This window comes from Drosophila persimilis, unplaced genomic scaffold (assembly GCF_003286085.1).
Source record: "Drosophila persimilis strain 14011-0111.01,24,50 unplaced genomic scaffold, DperRS2 tig00000000-arrow-pilon, whole genome shotgun sequence".
Classification (NCBI taxonomy): domain Eukaryota; kingdom Metazoa; phylum Arthropoda; class Insecta; order Diptera; family Drosophilidae; genus Drosophila; species Drosophila persimilis.
Window position 1 is genome coordinate 26,002,341 of NW_020825288.1, and position 20,193 is coordinate 26,022,533.

General features: G+C 47.8%; 8 protein-coding genes across 10 annotated transcripts; 2 read left to right on the top strand and 6 right to left on the bottom strand.

Moving 5' to 3' along the window:
* Window positions 1-1,794: 1,794 nt before the first annotated feature.
* LOC6594599 (ankyrin-1) lies at window positions 1,795-3,231 on the top strand. The gene is made up of 4 exons (XM_026995001.1): window positions 1,795-1,809; window positions 2,339-2,584; window positions 2,654-2,858; window positions 2,916-3,231. Exons 2-4 carry the CDS (start codon window positions 2,420-2,422, stop codon window positions 3,155-3,157), a joined length of 612 nt encoding a protein of 203 aa, XP_026850802.1. The 5' UTR covers window positions 1,795-1,809; window positions 2,339-2,419; the 3' UTR covers window positions 3,158-3,231.
* LOC6594600 lies at window positions 3,217-4,603 on the bottom strand. The gene is made up of 2 exons (XM_002019267.2): window positions 4,367-4,603; window positions 3,217-4,311 (listed from the first exon to the last, which is right to left on the bottom strand). The coding sequence occupies exons 1-2, from the start codon at window positions 4,590-4,592 to the stop codon at window positions 3,362-3,364; spliced, it is 1,176 nt and encodes a 391-aa protein (XP_002019303.1). The 5' UTR covers window positions 4,593-4,603; the 3' UTR covers window positions 3,217-3,361.
* A 26-nt stretch (window positions 4,604-4,629) lies between these two features.
* LOC6594601 (omega-amidase NIT2-A) lies at window positions 4,630-6,327 on the bottom strand. Of its 3 annotated transcripts, none has more exons than XM_026994998.1 (5): window positions 5,980-6,327; window positions 5,583-5,920; window positions 5,343-5,523; window positions 5,147-5,274; window positions 4,630-5,075 (listed from the first exon to the last, which is right to left on the bottom strand). In XM_026994998.1, exons 1-5 carry the CDS (start codon window positions 5,987-5,989, stop codon window positions 4,713-4,715), a joined length of 1,020 nt encoding a protein of 339 aa, XP_026850799.1. In that variant the 5' UTR covers window positions 5,990-6,327; the 3' UTR covers window positions 4,630-4,712. The 3 variants fall into 3 exon arrangements, with proteins under 3 accessions (XP_026850799.1, XP_026850801.1, XP_026850800.1); XM_026995000.1 differs by having other exon boundaries at window positions 4,931-5,075; window positions 5,147-5,230; window positions 5,980-6,302; XM_026994999.1 differs by having other exon boundaries at window positions 5,007-5,274; window positions 5,980-6,256.
* A 1-nt stretch (window position 6,328) lies between these two features.
* Window positions 6,329-8,163, bottom strand: LOC6594602 (odorant receptor 82a). Its single transcript, XM_002019269.2, has 6 exons — window positions 7,577-8,163; window positions 7,316-7,511; window positions 6,875-7,220; window positions 6,709-6,813; window positions 6,497-6,649; window positions 6,329-6,440 (listed from the first exon to the last, which is right to left on the bottom strand). Exons 1-6 carry the CDS (start codon window positions 7,896-7,898, stop codon window positions 6,390-6,392), a joined length of 1,173 nt encoding a protein of 390 aa, XP_002019305.1. The 5' UTR covers window positions 7,899-8,163; the 3' UTR covers window positions 6,329-6,389.
* An 858-nt stretch (window positions 8,164-9,021) lies between these two features.
* Window positions 9,022-9,879, bottom strand: LOC113564907. Its single transcript, XM_026984238.1, has 2 exons — window positions 9,865-9,879; window positions 9,022-9,777 (listed from the first exon to the last, which is right to left on the bottom strand). The coding sequence occupies exons 1-2, from the start codon at window positions 9,877-9,879 to the stop codon at window positions 9,022-9,024; spliced, it is 771 nt and encodes a 256-aa protein (XP_026840039.1).
* Window positions 9,880-13,216: 3,337 nt separating this feature from the next.
* LOC6594604 (adenylate cyclase, terminal-differentiation specific) lies at window positions 13,217-14,841 on the top strand. The gene is given in 3 exon segments (XM_026994488.1): window positions 13,217-13,322; window positions 13,659-14,423; window positions 14,670-14,841. Coding segments are annotated over 3 exon segments (1,038 nt in total). The 3' UTR covers window positions 14,837-14,841.
* Window positions 14,842-15,482: 641 nt separating this feature from the next.
* Window positions 15,483-16,625, bottom strand: LOC6594603 (putative mediator of RNA polymerase II transcription subunit 12). The gene is made up of 2 exons (XM_026994536.1): window positions 16,592-16,625; window positions 15,483-16,523 (listed from the first exon to the last, which is right to left on the bottom strand). Exons 1-2 carry the CDS (start codon window positions 16,613-16,615, stop codon window positions 15,483-15,485), a joined length of 1,065 nt encoding a protein of 354 aa, XP_026850337.1. The 5' UTR covers window positions 16,616-16,625.
* Window positions 16,626-18,272: 1,647 nt separating this feature from the next.
* On the bottom strand, window positions 18,273-19,013 carry LOC6594605. The gene is made up of 2 exons (XM_026994572.1): window positions 18,999-19,013; window positions 18,273-18,927 (listed from the first exon to the last, which is right to left on the bottom strand). Exons 1-2 carry the CDS (start codon window positions 19,011-19,013, stop codon window positions 18,274-18,276), a joined length of 669 nt encoding a protein of 222 aa, XP_026850373.1. The 3' UTR covers window position 18,273.
* Between the last annotated feature and the right edge of the window lie 1,180 nt (window positions 19,014-20,193).

Genomic DNA, 20,193 nt, shown 5'->3' on the forward strand with positions numbered 1-20,193 from the left:
AAGGAACATACGAGTATCTGATATCAAACATTTTTCCATTTAACTCCACGTGCAAAACATTCCGACAATCGTAAAACGTTACGTTACTGCTTTATGAAATGAAGTCTGCAGATATGTACAGCAAATACCTATATATTCTTTGGCTTTGAAGCGGCGGGGTGTTCTTTTTAGAGGGTTTATCGTTTTTCGGCTGAGCTTTACGTGGTGGAACAAGCAGTTGTTTGATCTCTGGGCAAAGAGTGCCCAGTAAGTCAAGATCAATGAAGGAGGTAAAACGTTTGCATTGCTGGACCTTGGCGTCACCAGCAGGGACTGTGGTGGAATATGTAGGAATATGCACCTGATGCACTAGGAAACATTTTCATTGATAGTTCATCTCGCCCGTCATCGGAGTATAGGGCTTTCCTGATCCAAATGTATTCATTGAACATTATTCCGGATGGCTAACTTGGTATTGCCTTGGAGATTGGATGCTTTATCTCGGTCGGACTGAATACATTGGGGTGTCTCGAGCTTTTAAAGGCCGTAAAATGGCCTTTTGAAACGGCTCTTTATTACGAGCGTATTATGAATCGTTCTCCTTATTTCGAGTTGCCAACTACAGGACCATGCTAATATTATATTTCCCCTGATCCCCTGTCACGAAATAATGATATTGAATACCTCCGTCTCCGCTCCGGGGCGCTCCACTCTACTCCTCCCCTCTCCTCTCCGTCCCCTCATTTGGAAGGCTCTTGCGGTCGTTTTCAATCAATGAGGATTCAACAGCAGCCGCCGCAAAGATGACAACCGAACTTCACTTCACCCACAGACAATGCCAGCTCGAAGGCCCGGCAAAAGCACAAGGCACAAGGCACAAGCACAAGCCCGGCGGGATGAGATGAGGCTTTTGCGAGTAAGTTGAGACGAAGTGGCGGCACAGCGGCATGGGGGCGTGGGGGCGTGGGCGTATGACTGGCAGAGTGGCTTAATTTAAAACGGTTTCATGTTTTGATTTTGACAAATGATAATTTTTTGCATGTGTATGTGCCAGCCTTTGCACAGACTGTGCCTGACAATTCGGGCGGGCCCCTACTCCGGCTGCCGCTGCGAGTAAGATACTAGTATCTCTGTGTTGGTCGGAGTCCGTGCCCCTGTGGCGGTCGATGAGTTGGCACAATGCGCCGGGCAGATAAATACCCGAGTCTCCGACCAAAATTTCCGGAGTCATCACCGCACGGAGTGTGTCAAAGGCTCGTTAAGTAACACACAGTCAAGCCCCAACCCAAGGACACAAAAGTTTCAGTTTCAGTACATCAAAAACTATGTAACCAAGGGAACCCACCCATGCATTGATCCAGGCCATCCACCGCACCAGCACAACCACTTCATCCACAGTGGCAATATCAGCACATCGGACGCAAACAAAAAGAGTCGTCTGCCAGGGACAGGCGAACGAACGGGCCCGGATCAGGCAATCAGCAATCAACAGCCCCATCCCCATCACCATCCTCATCCCCATCCCGTCACCAGCGACATTGCACCCATTTATTGATTTAACAAAAATCCCAAATCCTCTTCCCCGAGCTGGCCCCCGACCAAGGGGTTTTCGTAACCATTGCCGTTGCCATGGCTTTTGGTTGTTGGCTGTTGGCTGTTGGCGCTGCCATTGCTATGGGCGTGGAAGGGATAGGAGGCTTAGCCGGCATGTGGCAAGCAAAGCCAATAAGGCTGGCAAATTGGCTAAATGTGTATAAACGGCAGGCAGCATGTCCGAAAAAACATTCAGCAATAGACAGTCGCAGAAGCAAAGCGATACAAGTTTTGAAAGTCAGCTGGGACCGATTCCGAACTTCAATCCAGCCACTGAGTCCAGTCTAGAGCCACGGTGGCCGGGCTTTGAGCCCCGAATTTTGAAGCAGACGATCAATAGCGTGGTTCTGGATTGGGCGCCACTTCAAAATGCATTGGTTTACAGCGTCGAGAAGTACCACAGGCGGCACGGCTGGCGGCAGGTGCAATGGAGCAGCAGCTCCCCCACAGAGATACCCAATCTGGAGGAGAACTTTGGACACCGACTGCGCATAAGAGCGTTGAAAATCTCTGAGGATGGCCGCTGCTACGTGACTTTAGCCATCTCAACGGATGTGATTGTAAATACACTAAAGTCGGGACTGGGAGTTTTCCCATTTCCATTTCCATCTCGTGTTTCCCTGAAACGGAAATTGAGAAGCTCGTGGCAAAGATGTTTTTTTGGCGAAAGCATACTTGCAGAATGAGAAAAACGCAACAATTGTCAATAGCGGAAGCGTTTTAGTAACGAATACCTTTAATGCTTCTTATTGCTTTTTATTTTTAGGCCTGCACGGAGGCAGCGCTGCCCTCCACCAACTGCTTGAACCGTGCTATCCGAAAGGGGCAGCAGTTCCTGGTGAAGCGCATGCTGCGCCGTCGACCGAGCCTAATAGAATACCCCGCCCCAAATGGCTTTCTTCCGCTGGCCAACGCCATCATGCAGGGCGAGATGTGCATCATAGATGTGCTGCTCTCGGCAGGCTGCAGCGTGCATCTGGGCAACCCGGGCAACGGACGGACGCCGCTCCACGTTGGTGCCTGCCAGAGTGCTCTTATGCGACAGTCGCACACTGACAGCCTTGTCCTGTTTTCGTTGCAGTTGGCCTTTTTTTACGGACACCTGCCCTCGGCGCGCATCCTGCTGAACAAAAAGGCGCGGCTGGAGGCAACGGACTGCAACGGCATGACGCCCGCCCACTGCGCCGTCGACGCTAATCAGATAGAAATGGTGAGGTTCGCCCTGGAGTCGGGGGCAAACCTGGAGGCTCGGGATTCCTGCGGCTGGACTCTGCTTATGCACGGGGGTACGTCCAGAGGTATTTTGGTATGGTATGGTATTTTAACTTGGTTTTCGGTTTCAGTGGTTATGGACGCGGGCCTGGAGCTCATCAAACTGCTTGTTACCCACGGGGCGGATCTGGCGGCTTTGGATGGCGTCGGCAAATCCTGCAGCGACTTGGCAAAACTTTATCGCAGGGAGGAGGCACGGGATTACTTTGACAAGGTGCAAAAGTTTAGGCTGGAAAAGGCAGCCGCGACCGCAGAAGCGGCGGCAAAGGAACAGCCCCTCGAACAAGCTGCAAAAAGGGATTTCCGCGAATAGTGGTAGGAAGGAAGAACCGACTAATGAGAGAGCTTTAAGACCCGCAGAGTAAAAGGCTATATCATTACAAAGTATATTATAACAGGCAGAAGCCATGAGTTTTCTTACTGCTACTCGCAGCATAAAGCCATGGGAAAATATGAGTTTGTGATACAATTGATTCGGAATCGGAATAGGGATAATTACAATTAGTCGGCTAGTTGGTCAGACGCAACTGGAAACTTCAGTCTGATAGCCACACGAGTAGCTATTGATGAAGTCTTCGTTCTGCTTAAGACCCAAGTAGAAGAGCGATTCAGCCAGATTCTTGCCAAACTCACAGAAATTTTGTGCGTAGAGCGTGAAGAACAAACGTTTGTTGTTTAGGTGGTACTTCTTTAGTATTGTGTCCTCGTGGTCGTAGATCTCCCGGTGCGTCGTTAAGGAGGTAATCCAGTCGCTATAGTCATGCCACGCGTAGCGGAAGCTCTTCAGGTAGATTACAGCCAGCACCCGGGCCTCGTCCAGCACATTGACGAACTGCGGCAGCTTGAGGCACTCAACTTCCTCGCGGAATCGCGTAAAGTCGCGCTGCCGCTCGGTGCTGTTGAAGAGTGTCATGTAGAGGTGGACGGTGAAGGTGGGGTAGAAGTAGGACATGGGCTTGTTGCTGCTCTGGAACAGGTACAGGCTCCAGTCCAGCATGGTTCTCTGCACTCCCAGCTCGTAGGTGGAGTTTCTCTTGCGATGCTGCTCCAGGTTCCGGATGTTGTGCTCATAGCTCTCGCGGTAGATGCGCAGGGCCTTGTACTCCCGGTTGAGGTCGCCGGAGTGGAAGTAGATGCCGGGGGTGCGGAACTTCTCCTTGTACGTGGCCAGTTTGCCGAGAATGGGATGCGAGTCCAAGCGAAAGATCTTCTTCGACCTGGCGACAAAGTGGTCCAGGACATCCAGGAAGTCGCGTAGCTCGTGGCTGTTGGCCAGATTCTTGGTTATTATGAATCCGAAGAGCGGCTTGAAAAACTCAAATGTCTCGCGATAGCAGTCTTCCAGAGAGCGCAGGGTGTTGCAAGAGATGAAAAAGTCCATCAGCTTCTGCTTCGCCTCGAACTGCTCGGGGTCGTTCTGCAGCTGGGTCAGCAACTGGATGAGTTCACTTGTCTGTGGCATGTGCCCTACGGAGATAGGTATGGGTAAGTTGGTATCTACTACCTTGGCTCTACAACCTACCCATAATCGAAAAAAGGGGTCGATTACGACTGCACACGTAGTCGAAATAGCTGTCGCAGGCGTATATCTCCGGGTTGATCGAGTCCCCTATCCGAATGGCCAGATCGTTGAGCTCCTTTATGCGCAGCTCCGACAGATGCCGCACATAGCCAACCTGCGCTTGCGCTGTGCCCCACCACACACAGAAAAGTAGGGCAAATGCAGCTCCCAACCCCAACGACTTCATTCTTTGTTGCGTCTTTCTTCAATCGCGTCCTCGAAGGCACTGAGATCGAGCTCTGGACTGAAGCCCATCCGAGCCACTGGCATTGATACCACTCATCTACGTCCCTTGCCATTACTCAGACTAAAGCGTCGAGACATTTCTCTGAGTGCCCGGTACCAAGGGTATTTTGTATACGCGAGTACCCAAGAAAATATATACAGATAATACAACATGAGTCTGAATAGCGGGTATCTTAAAGTCGGTATTAAATACTGTAATATAGCGTTCCGATTTGTTTTCAAAATTTTGTGCGACCATGTGGCGATAAGCAAGCCAAGTCATATCAGTGAACAGCTCTCCCGCTGCTATTAATTGTTCTTTATTTAATTGAAATTCGTTGTGTAGTCCAGCTTTAAGAGTCCGCTCTGGCCTTAGCGTACACATCAGTTCGGCGCTGCTGGTGAATGGTAATCTGGCGACGCACTTGCTCAACCATGTCAAAGTCTACGGGGGATAAAGTACGTATACTCTGCTGTGTTGCGGCCAGGCCTTCCGCATGTAATGACCGAACTCACCGATTCGCTCAACAATGAATTGAACAATGAACAATGATTGTCCGTGGCCCTGGCGCGCTGCAGAAGCTCCCAATGCATGGGTCCCTGGCATATGCAGAAGGCGGATGGATAGACCAGCATAGAGCAACCTTGAGGGAAATGCATGCATATCACATCCCCGCACCTCTGCCATACGGCGTATGGACTAAAGTCTCACCCAAATTGCGGTAGATCCGAGCCAGTTCCTCGAAGCGTTTGTCGTGGCAAATCCCAATGCCGACCTTGTGCTGGCCAATCTTCACTACCGTCAGCTCTGAGCCAGCCGTTAAGACAGCCCCTTCATCGAACTGCACGCCTCCACCGTGAGCGGCCTCAATGTTCATGGTGAACAGATGAATCTGCCAGGGTCTCAGTAAGTCACTGGGCTGTCTAGATACGAGAGCTCGCGGAGGCTTACCTTGCGGTGCCTGCCGATGAGGCTGCCGTTGGGCGCCCACACGGTGCAGGTATTGTACAGTTTTCCTGCATCGCGCTCCACGATGCTGCCCCCAATTATGTAGAGACCCAACTGCATGGCGAGGCGCGACAGCGCTCGGCATGTGGCCCCATCTGGTACCGACTCGGCGTATTTGGCAAAGTACTCCACCCCGTACGGCGCGTTGAAACTCTCCGGCAGGATGGCCAGCTGCAGCTCCGGATTTTCCGCCTTCAGCTGTCTAATGCCCTCCACCGCTCGACGTACGTTCAATGACACATCAGCGCCCACGGGCAATTGCAACAGTGCGAGAGTGAGATCTGCAAGAATTCCAATGGAGCTTATAAGAGATTCTTGGGCTTGGTCAAATCTGTCCCACTGCTGGTCATCTGAAGAGCTGAATGCTGGACTGACAATGGATGATATTCAAATGTGGCTCTGAACTGACGCGCAGCTCTTTATACCAACGTCGAATGCCCCCTTGGATTACGTTTACATAACCCTATAGTATGTAGATGTTGCATTTAATATTTTACAAACGACAACAACCGATAAGAGCCTTGTGCATATATGTACTACTGAGTGTATTGGCTTCCGAACTGAACCATTCGGTTTTCTAGATTGTGCACCGCTCGATTATACACACTCGTATTATACCATATGCAAGTATAAATCTAATTATTGGGAATAAGGTTGGATCAGGTTCGTTACACTCGAATACTTATTAGTTCTATTAGATGAAGATTAAACGTAAATAACAATAGCCTCGTGGTTCTTATTAACCGGCAATTATTCAATGGATTTGATCAGAGTTATAAACGATAAGGCAGCCCTACAAATCTGTAAAAAGAAGAAAGTGACTATGAAACTGACTTCAGCGGACTTCAAATCATTACCGCAAGAAAATTTCCCAGGGAAGCCTCATAGAACCCAGCCTTAATGAGCAGGTCCCGCTGGGATCGCAATATGATGAATGCCAAGGATCTGCGCAGCTTCGGGGCTGCCTGATACCAGTTGGAGAGCTGGACGGCAACATCGACCCGATGACTCTGTAATACAGCGACTACTATTACCACGTAACCAGGAAGGAAGACTATCTTTGCGATACCTCGACTTTAATGATTTCTCCGCCATAGCAATATATGAATAATTGCAGCATGATGGACCCCAAAAATGATAGGTACACCAAGAGGGCCATAATCGAGTCCATGTTCTGCAAGTAGACAGCTCCGAAATGGTCTCCGATATATAGAAGTGCACATCTTTCGACTTACCGTCACGAGCTGATATATGATGACGCCGACCTGCAGCGATGTTATAAAGAACTGTCCGAACACTATGGGCATATACATCACACGTAGGCGCTTGGATAGGGTCAACAACCGTATATGATAGTCCACCAAGTCTTTAAGGGCCTTTTGGAACTCATGTTCCGACTGAGAAAAGTCCGTAGTTCGGATGTCGCGCTGCAAGGTCTGAAAGTGTGCTCGCAGATTAATGGCAAACGAAATAAAAAGCCCATCTACGGCAGAAGCGTACGACACCACGACGATGGTAACCAGCAAAATATACACGAAGCCGATTTCGTATCCGGGACTATCCACATAGTTGAATGGGAGCCTGCCGGGAATGGGACATGATGCAATTATAGAGTCAGTTCCTCCGAGTGTCCACCGAGCAGTCACTCTACATACTACATACTCGGTTCTACTTACCTCAAGGGCATGGGCAACTCCCTTACATATGTTGTGCCACGCCAGCTGTTGGCTATAATCTTCAAAATTGGCGACACCATGAAGTACAGTCCTGTGGCGGCACAGGATGTGCAGTATGCCCGGCCCAGCAGGGAGGCCAACTTGTTTGCCTCGGCCACGTAGCCGTATCCGTCTCCGTCTCGAATATTCCGACTCGCTGTCAAAAGTTTGCGGCTTCATTAGGAGCAGATTGCGCATAAATTAATATCTCATTATATTTACATTGCTGATGCATTTGCCTGAAGCTCTGGATCATTCGCCAAAAGTCCTGCTTGTACACGAGAAAAGTGGCTATTTTGAAGAGCGTCAGCAAGTTGGTGAGGAGAACACTCATGCCGGCTGTAGCCAGCTCCATGTTATTGCGGTGGTACACCACGTTGTGGATCAGGGGATACTGCGCTGATGCTGCAAAGAGCAGTGAGACAACGTGCTTCAGGCTCAAGGCCCCCCCGCCGGAACCGGAGCCGGAGCCGGAGCTATCCGGCTCGTGACTGTGTCCCATCGCTCTCAGGCAGTATTCCTGTAGTTTGAAGATATGAGCCATGACTTGCGCTATTAGATAAGTCAATGGTTCGCCCCGTTATACGTACATGTTATATATACTCCAACCGAACGTTGGAATATCTTAATTACCCTACTTACTAATTAATTATTTGTTTTGCCAGCGACTCCCTCAGGTTTCAACTAATAACTATAATTGCCGCGATACGAGTATCGATGAAATGTTGACATGATAATTGTGACAACCACTTTTGATTCAAAAATTGGTCCTCTGACGGCAGTCATTTTGTCATCAGCGCTGTAAATCACACTCCTATCTTCTTAGATGTCAAACGTTATTGGTAATACTTGCTATTTGACACGGTTAATTCAGCTTTAAGTATTATTATTATTAAGTATTAAGTATTCAACTGAAAGAAGACAAGAAATATCATGTGAGAAATTCGTTGTTAAAGTTCAGTTCAGCTTTTTTACGACCGCTCTCGCACTCTACCAATCTGTTCTCTCGCTATCGGGATAGGGTACTCGAGTGTATGGATTGATCCAGCTAAATGTAAATGGATAATAATATACATATAAGCAACCACTAAATACGACAAACTATCCTAAGCTTGAATTATGTCGATCACACAAAAAGTCTTACCAGATACACTCAAACTAATGATGGTTAATGGACAGACAGACATGGCTACATCGAATCGGCTATTGATGCTGATCAAGAACATAATTTATGGGGTCGGAAACGCTTACTTCTGGGTGTTACACACATCCACTGTAACCAAAAATTTAATATACCCTAATATGAAATAAACTAAACTGCGTACTTGTACCATTTTGTAAGTGTCTTCCACGTCACCATTTACCGGAGTTCCACTTGGATATGCACTATTATCTTCCAGCCATGACCTCAATCGCCATGATGACTAAAGGTATTTTTTGCACAGACGAATTCGAGGTAATCTCGCTATGGATACATTTTTGGAGTGAAGCAATTTTTGAAGTAATTATAATTTCGATTCGGTTGAGTGATGAGGCTTTAAGAGGTAGGTTCTCTTTTCCATTGAAAGTCAGCGGCTAAATTCAACAACGATTTCAGTTTATTATTAACAACAATTTTTAGAAAGGGCATAGGGTTTGATTTGAAATTCCTTGCTCAGCTCAACTGCTTAGAAATTGGGCGGCAGATAGGCATTGCCTGTGTGCGACGAGCCTGTGGAGCCAGAGGAAATTATCTGGCCAGCTCCGGTGCCGGTAAGACCGCCGGCCTCGGCGTGTCCATCGTTTCCGCCCAAGGCGCCAATGACAGAGGTCACGGGGGCCACACCCTCGTCGGTCAGCTGGCTGCTGCCTCCCAAAGCGTCGTATTGGGCCTGGATCTGCTGCTGCGCATGGGCTGCCTCCTCCTGGGTCTTGTACTTGATGAAGAAGACCTCTGGTTTGCTGGTCGAGCTGGCCTGCTCAACGACTTCGGCCTGGACGTCGCTCTCGCCCTTCTTGCTCAGGACATAGATGACGGTCTTTTCCTCATTGGAGGCTGGGCTGATCTTGATGGTCTTCTTGTTGTTCCGCTGCGGCGACTTGATGAACACAACGTTGTAGTTGCGCTTGGGCACGCCGACGGTGATGTGGCGCTCCTTATAGTCCTCTGCCTCCTCCGGGGCCGAATGGATGTAGAAGCGCTTGGACACGATAGCCTGCTGCTGCTGCTGCTGCTGCACCTGCTGCACCTGCTGGACCTGCTGCTGGTGGTGCACAGCCGGCTGCTGGAAGAAGGTCTGCTGCTGCACGGGAGCGGCCTGCGCGCTGCCTTGGAAGAAGGCGGCCCCGCCACTGGCGGTGCTGACTCCGCCGAAGCCGGATGGGCCAGGATTGTAGTTGTACCCTTGGGGCGCAGCCAGCGCCATGGCGGAAAGGCACAAAACCTAATGAGTAACAAGAGAAGAAAGGTTTTAGTCCGTTAATTAGCCGCAGTCCTTCGTGTCATCCCCATCTGCCGTCTGGCATCTTACAATGAATCCACGCATTTCTGGGCTTGGTTGAGCTGGTCGAGTGGGACTAGGAGGATGGATGTATAGCTTCCTTAGTTGTTCGCTGTGAACTGTATGACTTATGCGCTGCTCGCTCGGCTTTTATACATCACCCGCAATTTGCAGCTCCGACGCCACTCCGGCACTCGAAGACTTAATAGGTGAAGTTCAGCAAAGATTCGAGGCAGAGCGCCCCAGAAAGAGTCGCGGTCGGTGTCGGGGTATGAGCCAAAGCTGCCAAAAAGAGCACACACAGCACACAGCATCAATTTGTTGCATGTTCATTGTGTTTGTCTTAGTTCGCTTTCCTCCCATCTTCCATCTTTCATCTTCCATCGTCCATACGGCTCTTCTTCTTGTTCGCCATTTACCTTCGTGGCTCGTCGGATCCCTCATTAAATGGCGAGACTTGCTGTAGTTGCTGGCCATACATACAAATACATGGCCAATTAGCGTGGTTCCCCTAGCCGGGTCTTTGTTGGAGAGCTTAATTGTTAGCCCCGATCCCTCGATGCCTCGATCCCTCGTCGCCCCGACGCTGCCCACTGCTGCCATTGCCATTACGCTCCGGCCTTTGGCAACCGCTGCACAGCGCATCGATTAAAGTTATTAAAAGTGAAATTGCACACAAACATTTAATCAATTTTAGTCAAGCATGGAGTCAAAGCTAGAAATGGTAACGCTCACCCACCACTGACGAGTCAATCATGAATCTCGGTTTCCTGTCCCTGTGTCGGGGCTACTCAACAGCTTCATAGCAGCTCCCCCATTTGGCCCATCTTCGGCTTCAGCCGCCGCCGCATTGTCAGGCTTAATTAATGACCCGCCGAGCCGAATATTTGCTTGTGTTTTTCTTGCCGATCGTTTCTTCATCAGCTGCAACGCAGTCCATTTATCATGTCTAGCGGTTGGCCCCAACTTTCTTGAAAATAAATACCCTTTTGATTATTTCTCGAAACGTTTTTGTTCATATTCATGTACTGAGGCGGCCCTGCTGGGCCAAGCGCAATGCCCACTGAACACTTTGCGGCTTGTGTAATGAGGCGTTTACATGAATGAGCAGGGATAAGGGTAAGGGTATGGGAGCCCTGCTCGAGGGGCTCGAGGGGCTCGAGGGGCAGGCTAATGAATATGCCATATTCATTCTTCATCAGACGCAGTCAAAGCAGTCGAATTGGGTGATGTGATGGCTTGGAGCTGGACATGGCCTTAAGCCACCTGACACGACAAGCCATTGTGAAACCCAAAGATGTGTATTTCAGCTAACAAGTTCTGGGAAATACTTCGATGAGTGGCGGCAAATTGATGTTGCTTGTCTTTTCAACGACTAGCTTACACTTTCTAATGCGAGTATAACGTAAGCTAAAAAATACGAGTAACATACATTGTCAATGGCTATTATTCGGAAAAACTCACACTTCCAGGATGTTTAAGAGAACGTAGAGCGATATTTCGACTATAATTCACTCCTACTCTCATTTTAGATGCACTGAAGTCTAGTGAGAAATCCGAAGGCAGAAACTACTACCCAAATAATCCCTAGACAAAGCCATTACTTAAAGGATTTAAAAGGAAATGAAGAATATGTACACAAAGGCAATTTCCGTGTGTAAAAGCGATCAGAGGCGAGTCGCACTAAGCGCTCATGGGAGATCACGTTCAGCGTTCTTTCTGCTACCTCTTTACCACGAATATGTACAGTGGGTAGCAAAAGTGAGTACATACTCACTTTCGTCCTAATCTACATCAAATCTTGTATGGAAGAACAACACTCCATTTGGGTACATGTGGGTCTAAAGAAGCCCCCAATTCTGTTTCTGAATATCGTGCTACGAATGGAGTTAATTTAGCGTTGGGGAAAGCTTTTCGCATTCAGAGAGCTTCGTCGATGTGGTTATTCGAGGCCAAAACCAAAACATGGCCGTAAAAACTTTGAGCTTTGGGCCCGCGTCCACCAAAAAGGGTAGGTTTTGTGTGGCTAGAAAGTTTTTGTCTCACTTTGATTGGGGTCTGTCTGGTGGATGAATGGGAAATGCGATGAATGTTAATTTATGCACACAACGTGATTTTGAAATTAAAAACTAATAAACTAAGTATCAGAGTTAATGAAATTACGCATTGATTTTTAGGAAAACAGAAGTTCATTTTCACACTTAGCCACGCCATTGGGTGCATCGCCAGAGAGTCGGTTGGAATGGCTTTGCCAATTTATTATCATTTTGCTTTGGCATTTTTATAATATTTTAATTATTTAATTCGACTTCGCATTTCGTGCATCCAAGCCTTGACCATGTTAATGTTAATTTCCCGCACACGAAGGGCCGCGAAAGAGAAATTGATGTGGTTCGAAATGCGAAAGTGCGAGGCGCTCCAGACAAAGTACTTTTGTCTCGTATTCAAAGTTTATGCAACAGATCCAGCGAAGACAGTGCTAATACTCGCATCATTGCATAATGCCACAGCCAATGACCGTCAAATTTGATATTTATAAATAATAGCTGGCAGTGGATAGTGGGAGGTGGGGACAACAGGAGTCGGGGATGGCCATAATTTGCGTACTGCACAGCCTCGCTGGTAACGCCCTCACACCCAAGAAACCCATAAGCCCTTATGCAATCGCTCTCCAGAGGAATTGTACGAGTAGTATCGTGCGAGGAGAGGGGATACAGACGCACGCCAAGCGGTCATTTGACGGGATTGTGTTTCATCTTGGTACCATACCCCGATACCATTTGGGCTTTGATTAATCTGCAGCCATAGATCAAAGCATCATCATCATTCATCTTGCCACGCTGTGCCTACTGAAAATATGACCCACATCGTCATAGCCAATGATGGACACACATCCATTCAGATTTGGAGTTGCGACTGGCAGCGGCGGCTGCTTGCCAAAAATTACCTTAATTGTTGGCTGCAAAAAGGCAAAACTCATCCATATCTCCGTAGTCCGTATCATAGTCCCCATCGCCACCAATTATGCAACCATATTTGGTCCAATTAAGTCTGCGAGCCAACCAAAATGATCCGTGATCCTCGACAATTGGGTCATCGAAAATCAAATCAGGCTAAAAGAGCACAGCCTCAGTCGAAGGCGTTCAAGTTGACGCCATTGCTAATGGAATTATCATGTGATTTATGCAGTGACTATTGAAAATTGTTAATCCCAATGGTTCGTCAATCATAATCGGCCGCCAACATATAGTTATATGGGTATATGGATATATGGGTATCTGCAATCACGAAAACGATGAAAGTTAGCAAAAAATTTCTGAACCAAACAAAGTCTTTCGTGTATACTCATGTATAGACGTTCGAGTATATGACTTCCGGCGAGATGGCTCTTTTGTGTCGAAGTCTGAGTCTGAGTCCGAGACCGAGTCCGAGCCAAAAGATGACGCAGGGCTTTGTGTGTCGGAGTGTGGAGAGTGTTGGGCTTTTCGGTAACTGGTCACAATAGTCACCGCTATCTCAAGGTTGTTTGAAAACGCAAGCCAGTTTGTAAAAAGCGGTGGTGGTAGCTCTTCGTCTTCGCCGTCGTCTTCATCTTCGTGTGGTTTAGCCGCATTTGTGGGCTCGGACTCAGTTTCAGTTTCATTTAAACATTCGTCTCAGCAGCCAAACTATTCGTGAGCGACACTTTCGAGTCTGGGGCTTATAAGTCTGGGCGGACAGTGATTAGCATTTAGTTGAACCGTGATTGCCAAGCGTCCAGGTGGTAGATACCTGAGCCGAGACATCTCTTCATCACGAGCGGAAATGCGTGTCTTCATTGTAAGCCCTGGGCCGCTGCTGTCCCAATGTACAGCCGAGTTATGCCATTGCATTTTTCTAGGTTTCGTGCCTTCTGGGCCTGGCGATGGCCGTGCCCCAAGGATACAACTACCAGGCGCAGCAGCAACCCCAACTGTCGCAGGCTGGTCTGCTGCAGTTGCCCGCCATTCCCCAGTTTGCCACCATCGCAGAGCAGAACCTCCTCCAGCAGGCGCTTCAGAGCCCCAGAGTGAGTCAGGCGTTGTCTGGAGGCTCCGGAAGCACCATCAGCTACCCATCGGCGCCACAGCAAAACCAAGCTCCGCTCTACCAGCAGCAGCAGCAGCAACAGTCGGTGCTGCCGCAGCAAACGCAGCTGAATGGAAACTTTGCGTACAACCAGCAGTCCCATCAGCATCAGTACCAGCAACCACAGCAGCAGCAGCAACAGCATCTTGTCTCTAAAGATATTTATGTTCATGTGCCGCCCGCAGAGGACCCCGAGGAACACTATCCCCAGCCTGCCCTGCCGATTGCGCCACCACGCAAGCACTACCGCATCGTTTTCATCAAGGCGCCAACGCCGAGTGTCAGTAAAGCGGCATTGCGTATAAAGCAGGCGCCAGTGGAGGAGAAGACCATCATCTATGTGCTGACCAAGAAGCCCGATCCTCTGGACCTGCAGGCTGCCCTGGAGGAAGTCGCGCCCAAGCAGCCCAGCAAGCCAGAGGTCTTCTTCATCAAGTACAAGACTCAGGAGGAAGCTGCGCATGCGCAGCGCACCATCCAAGGTAGGCAACACCAACTCCCTCACCCACACCAACACCGCACCAGACACTCTAGCGAGCCTCATTAATATGCATCGAGCTTTTATTGCTCTTCGATGGTCTTTGGCATGTTTGAGCCCAAGGCCTGCTGGCGGCAGTGGCCGAAGCATTTGTCATCATAGCACCATCTCCAACGGAGTTCAGAGCTAAACTCTCACTGACTATAGATACTTTTCTCACTGGTGGTTCTTTGCTTAACGTATCTTCCAGCTCAATACGACCAGCTAGGTGGAACTTCGCAGGTGTCAGACGAAGGAGTAGCGCCTGTCACATCGGTGATTGGAGTTCTGGACAGTCAGCGTACCAGTGGGGCCCCTGTCGGCGGGCTGACGGGCGTTGTGCCCACCAGATATTTGCCTGCCCATCTGCGTACATAGGAATACAAAACACGTAGTTTAAGATGACTGTCATACTTATAAGTATCCAAATGTTGTACATTTTAAGATCAATACACATACATACATACATGAATACGTCAATCTTTCGACAACATTCGAAGGTATATTTCGCAACTATTGCTTTTGGAGACTGTCCCATGCACCCATATGACTATTTATGGTCCATAGACACCCAACGAATTTGTCAAAAGATGCGATCAAAACGGTCTTCTATGGCTTCACATTATCACATCCATTAGTCCAATGATCAATGGACGACGGCCAAGAGCAGCGAACAGCCAGAGAAACCGGTCGCATTAATTAGCATATGATTTGTCTTACATAATGACGATTAAGCGAAATGAAATCTTGATTATCAATGCAGCTACTAAATGAGCGTACACGGCTCAGAGTATTTTGCGTAGAGGAGAAAGAAAATCGAACATTACATAACCAGCTCAGTCTCAATGACACTACCTTGGATTGTAACAACTCACTGCGTGGTTTTCTGATTTTAAATATTTCTGTATTTTGCCTCGATAATCGCGTTGACAATAATTTAGAATAAGCTAGAATGGGGCGACGGCGACTGTTGAGAATAATGGACGATATGCGGCAGCCAATTCGCTGTCAGCGGCTACTCAGCTTACTTGAAGCTCTTTGCCGGCACATACTTCCTTTGCGGCACGCTGGATGCAAAGGAGGAGGTCTGCTGCGCAAAGGTATTCTGCTGATGGATGGGCTGCTGCTGCAAGATGGTCTGGATCTGCGGCTGCTGCTGCTGCTGGATGATGCTTGGCGCCTGTCCCTGGGACAAAATGTGTCCCAGGTTGAGCGAGCCACCGGAAACGGTGGTGATGGGGGCAACGCCTTCGTCCGAGATATGGGTGGCGCCACCCAAAGCATCGTACTGGGCCTGAATCTCCTGCTGGGCGCGCTGAGCCTCCTCCTGGGTCTTGTACTTGATGAAGTAGACCTCGGGCTTGTGTACCTTAGACTCTGTCTGAGTGACCTGCAGCTGCTGCTGGATCTCTGTGAGATCTGGCTTCTTGGACAGCACGTAGATGACGGTTTTCTCCTCATTGCTCGACTGAGCGCGCTTCAGAGCGGCGGCTGTGTATTTCAGATTCTGCGACGGCGCCTTGATGAACACAATTCGGTAGTTCTTGCGAATGGGCAGGCTGTCGAGCTGTGGCTCGTCCTGGCGGATCTCCTCGGTCTCATCGGGAGCGGAGTGAATGTAAATGTCCTTGGTGACGATAGCCGGACGCTGAACGTACTGGGTCTGCACGATCTGTTGGGGCTGATGCTGGATCTGGACTTGTGGCAGCTGTTGGGGCTGCTGGTAGATTATCTGCTGCTGCTGCTGTGGCTGTGGCTGCTGCACGGCATGGATCAGGTTCTGCTGGGGCACGGGATTGAACACGGTCTGCTGTGGCAGAGAGTTGATCACTGTCTGCTGAACTTGGGGCTGGGATACAGGAATGGGTGCACTAGTCTGCACGGTTTGGATAGCTGGCTGCTGGGGCTGCACGGTAATTTGCCCCAGGGCAGGGCCGGCAGCAGATGAGTATATTCCACTGGGGGACACGGGCGTCTGAGGACGCAGATTGCCGATAGGAAGCGCAGGCCCTTGTGGCTGGTACTTGTAGCCTTGGGGGGCGGCTGAAGCGAGAGCCGCTAGACACTGAAAAGAAATGAAGAGGAACGAGCATGAGCAGGGGCGAAGGCAACCTTTTAGAGGCAATAACTTACCAATAGAACTGCAAACTGTTTCATTTTTACTTCGAACTGTCTGAACTGCAAAGGTCGACTGATGCCCTGGCCGCCCGACAGCAATGTTTTTATAAGACTCCAACTTGAAAGAGTCAACGCATTAGAAATGCCATTTCGTTTCCCCGAAAAGAAACAAATATTTAGGCACTGCTATAAAATTATCGAATCTATTGTCGCCCAGGCGAAGCGGCAGCGAATATGTAACCCGCCTCGTTAGCTGTTGGCAAATCACGGATCCATATTCGAAGATGCATCGCATAGGCGATGCGGGCTGTTATCTAACACGGGCCCAGTTCCAGCCTTCAGTGTCCAGCCTCCAGCTTCCAGCTCGGACACCAACATCGTATTCAAATTTGAATAATCGTCTAATATTTCCCATTGTCATCGCTGAATCTAAATAAATGCAAAATATTAATAGCCAAAGACTCGGAACGAGGAAAACCGAAAGAAAGTCATTTTTTATGCATACCTCTAGACAGACCCTATCACGCACACACGAACGCAGGTGCGCCGAAGTCGTGGGAGATGATCCCCATTGATTATACGCTGAGAGGTGGGGAGCGGAGCAGTCCGCATAAATTAGCTTCTACTTAATTTATTTAGTGTACAAAATCATCATCACATTTGCAACCCAAAGGAGAGACAAAGCCGAACGCAGAAACAACCAAACTTTTGTTTGTGACCGAAGAAAGCCGTTTTTGGGATACATCTACATTTTGTTTGCTTTAATTTCAATAAAACTTTGCACAATGGAAAAGATTTCATTCCGTCACATCATCAGCCTTTTGTGGTGAGGATGTTATCTGTACTGTACAAGTAATTGTATTTTTAGTAAGTAAGTAATTGATTTTAGTTTTAATAAAAAGTTCTTAAAATAGTTTTTAAAAAGGTAGATTCTTTTATATTAAGTAGCATTAATAAAGCTACGCACTTAAAAACGAGGGGAAACGTTGTGAGTTGCTGCGGACACCGCAACTCTACATTTATACCCTATACTTAGTCAGTATGACTCTCCTCCGGCAGACGCCGTTAATATTAAGCGACACGAATTTTCTCGAATCTGCAATATTGTAGATGCAACAGATTTTCGTTCATTGTGGGGCCGGAAAGGGGTGGGGCAAAGTTTTGAAATATTCTTGTAACAGTGACATATCACAGAAGTCTGGATATAAAATCTCGTTACTCTAGCTCTTATAGTCTTTGAGCACGAGGCGCTGATAGGGACGGACAGACGAACGGACGGACGGACAGACAGGGCTCAATCGACTCGGCTATTGATGCTGATCAAGAATATATATACTTTAAGGGGTCGTAAACGATTCCTTCTGGACGTTACACACATCCATTTTCACCACAAATCTAATATACCCCAATACTCATTTTGAGTATCGGGTATAATTAGGGCTAGCCTAGTCGCATCTGTGAGATATTGCAGATAGTGATAAATATGAGGAAGGAATATTGTGCTGACTGCTGGGCAGCTTACCAGGATTTCCTCTATAGTGTGTTCATTCTCTAGGCCGTAAAAATTCGAAGAGATTTTTTACATATTTTTGCATATATGTAAATGTAAAAAATCCATAGTTTAGCTAATTAATCTCTTTGTACATATCTACATTTATTTTATTAATAATCTACATCTAGAGGAAACTTTCTTATGTCTAAAACCTTCGGTTCGGTGGTGGCAAATACGCGCTAGTCGATGGTGCATTTATATTGCCCGGGACCACAGAACCTCCCACGATTCCGCCGACAACACCCTTGGAGGCAAAGTCCAGGACCGGGGCTGAGGAGCCAGCATTGTGGTTGCTAGAGGGGCCAGGCAGCGAGTCGTACTGAGCCTGAATAGTCCGCTGAGCATTCTCCGCGTCGCTCTGAGTGCGATACTTGACAAAGTGCACCTCTGGCTTGTGGTTTGTCTGCACTTTGATTTGGTTGAGCTTGTTGGTCAGATCCCCAATGTCAGCCTGCTTGTTGAGCACGTAGATGGCGGTGCGGTCGTCGGAGGCCGAGGTGGCTAACTGGAGTGCTGCCTGCTCGAGACCCGTATTCTCGGGCCCCTTGATGAAGAGTACCCGGAGGTTCTTCTTTAGCGAATTGGCAATCTGCTCGTTGGCGTTCGGATTATCGTACTCCTGCTCTGGGGCGCTGTAGGAGAAGAACTCCTTGTTGAACTCGTTGGAAATGAGTATGGGCTCGGAGAGCTGGGCAGCACCACTGCTGGACACTCCAATAAGTCCTCCGTTGCCATCTCCGGCATGCGATCCGGGCGTGTAGTCGTACTGGCCGCGGACGATGGCCACCAAGCAAAACATCTAGCGGAATCAGGTTGTACATTAGACTATCAGTCCGTGGACCTGAGCAGTAGACAGTGCTAAGAACTTACCAGAAAAGCGCGCATTTTGATCGAGTGTTTGAGGGCTGCGCACCAGAAGGCTTGAAGATTGGAAGTGTGTGCTGCGTGGCTGTCTAGCTACCTTTGTCTTGAAATTGCATCGCGGGCCGTATTTATACTGCAGCAAATGTGTCTCTGGTTTCAAATGGGGCAGGTGGTTTGGAAATTTCTTCGGCCGAATTTCGTTTCATTTTCCATGTTCCAGTTAATATGACCGTCGATTTTTAATTGGATCAAATACTATACAAATTTTGAGGGTGCAGAATGTGGAAATCTATTCAAATTAGGGAATCGGCGGTGTCTTCTATGATATTTAGGCAGCGCTTTCCCACTCCAGTCAACGCGAAGAGTGCATTTCAAATGGGGACCGACTTGACCTGAAATGCAGGCTTATGCAATCGTAGATTGCATATTGCATCGAAACACTAATGACATGATATATGCATACATACATATATCCATACTCTTATACGATTATGCCTATGTCTATGGGGTATTTATATCAAATGTAACCTATAGCTCCTTACGACACATACATATACTCCTAGTCGTATTGAAATGTAAACAATTGGGACAAATAAATGTAACCCAGATGTCCAAAGTTTAAAAAATAATGTACGTGTTTGAAAAAGAATTTAGCATCACGCTCTTAAAATTAAAACTGAGACAGACGGCCAGATGGATTTATGGGATATCAAGAATATGGGGACTCTGGTCAAAGTCTTAATGCCTCTGAAAGGCTATACAAAAATGTTATTGTAATAGAGTAAGAAGTCCGTTTGCGGAGGCGGCTGAGATATAGTAAAACCTAATCTTATAGACTAAGAGATCGGGTCGGTTCATTACGGATATATTCATATGTATATTCATTATGGATATAAAATACCGGCAAAGTATAAAGTTCAATCAGGCAACTGTCTTTTTTAAAAGAACGGAAATGTATATTTGTATCTATAATTTCATTTTGGGACACATTCATCTATGTACGTACACACATACATACATACCATAGGTGTGCCCAGAATACAACACCAACCTATTCTATAGGGCAGGGAGAGATCAATTTTTTTTTTTCAAATGTAGCATACTTTTGTCGACCAAATTTGTGTAGAAATCATGTAAAAAATATATAATTTTGTATATCTGTATACATGTTCATAGATTGACTGTATACTGCCACGGTTCT

What these genes read in the sequence shown, in the direction of transcription:
- LOC6594600 (XM_002019267.2), bottom strand. Translation starts at nt 4,592, where the DNA reads ATGAAGTCGTTGGGGTTGGGAGCTGCATTTGCCCTACTTTTCTGTGTG. An exon ending in ACCCCTTTTTTCGATTATGG is followed by an intron (nt 4,312 to 4,366) that starts GTAGGTTGTAGA and finishes CTATCTCCGTAG; the next exon opens with GGCACATGCCACAGACAAGT.
- LOC6594599 (XM_026995001.1), top strand. Translation starts at nt 2,420, where the DNA reads ATGCTGCGCCGTCGACCGAGCCTAATAGAATACCCCGCCCCAAATGGC. An exon ending in ACGGACGGACGCCGCTCCAC is followed by an intron (nt 2,585 to 2,653) that starts GTTGGTGCCTGC and finishes TTTTCGTTGCAG; the next exon opens with TTGGCCTTTTTTTACGGACA. An exon ending in GACTCTGCTTATGCACGGGG is followed by an intron (nt 2,859 to 2,915) that starts GTACGTCCAGAG and finishes TTTCGGTTTCAG; the next exon opens with TGGTTATGGACGCGGGCCTG.
- LOC6594601 (XM_026994998.1), bottom strand. An exon ending in TCATCGGCAGGCACCGCAAG is followed by an intron (nt 5,524 to 5,582) that starts GTAAGCCTCCGC and finishes AGACCCTGGCAG; the next exon opens with ATTCATCTGTTCACCATGAA. An exon ending in ATTCATTGTTGAGCGAATCG is followed by an intron (nt 5,076 to 5,146) that starts GTGAGTTCGGTC and finishes TATCCCCCGTAG; the next exon opens with ACTTTGACATGGTTGAGCAA.
- LOC6594602 (XM_002019269.2), bottom strand. Translation starts at nt 7,898, where the DNA reads ATGGCTCATATCTTCAAACTACAGGAATACTGCCTGAGAGCGATGGGA. An exon ending in CAGGCAAATGCATCAGCAAT is followed by an intron (nt 7,512 to 7,576) that starts GTAAATATAATG and finishes AACTTTTGACAG; the next exon opens with CGAGTCGGAATATTCGAGAC. An exon ending in CCCTGGGAAATTTTCTTGCG is followed by an intron (nt 6,441 to 6,496) that starts GTAATGATTTGA and finishes TTCTTTTTACAG; the next exon opens with ATTTGTAGGGCTGCCTTATC.
- LOC6594603 (XM_026994536.1), bottom strand. Translation starts at nt 16,615, where the DNA reads ATGAAACAGTTTGCAGTTCTATTG. An exon ending in AACAGTTTGCAGTTCTATTG is followed by an intron (nt 16,524 to 16,591) that starts GTAAGTTATTGC and finishes ATTTCTTTTCAG; the next exon opens with TGTCTAGCGGCTCTCGCTTC.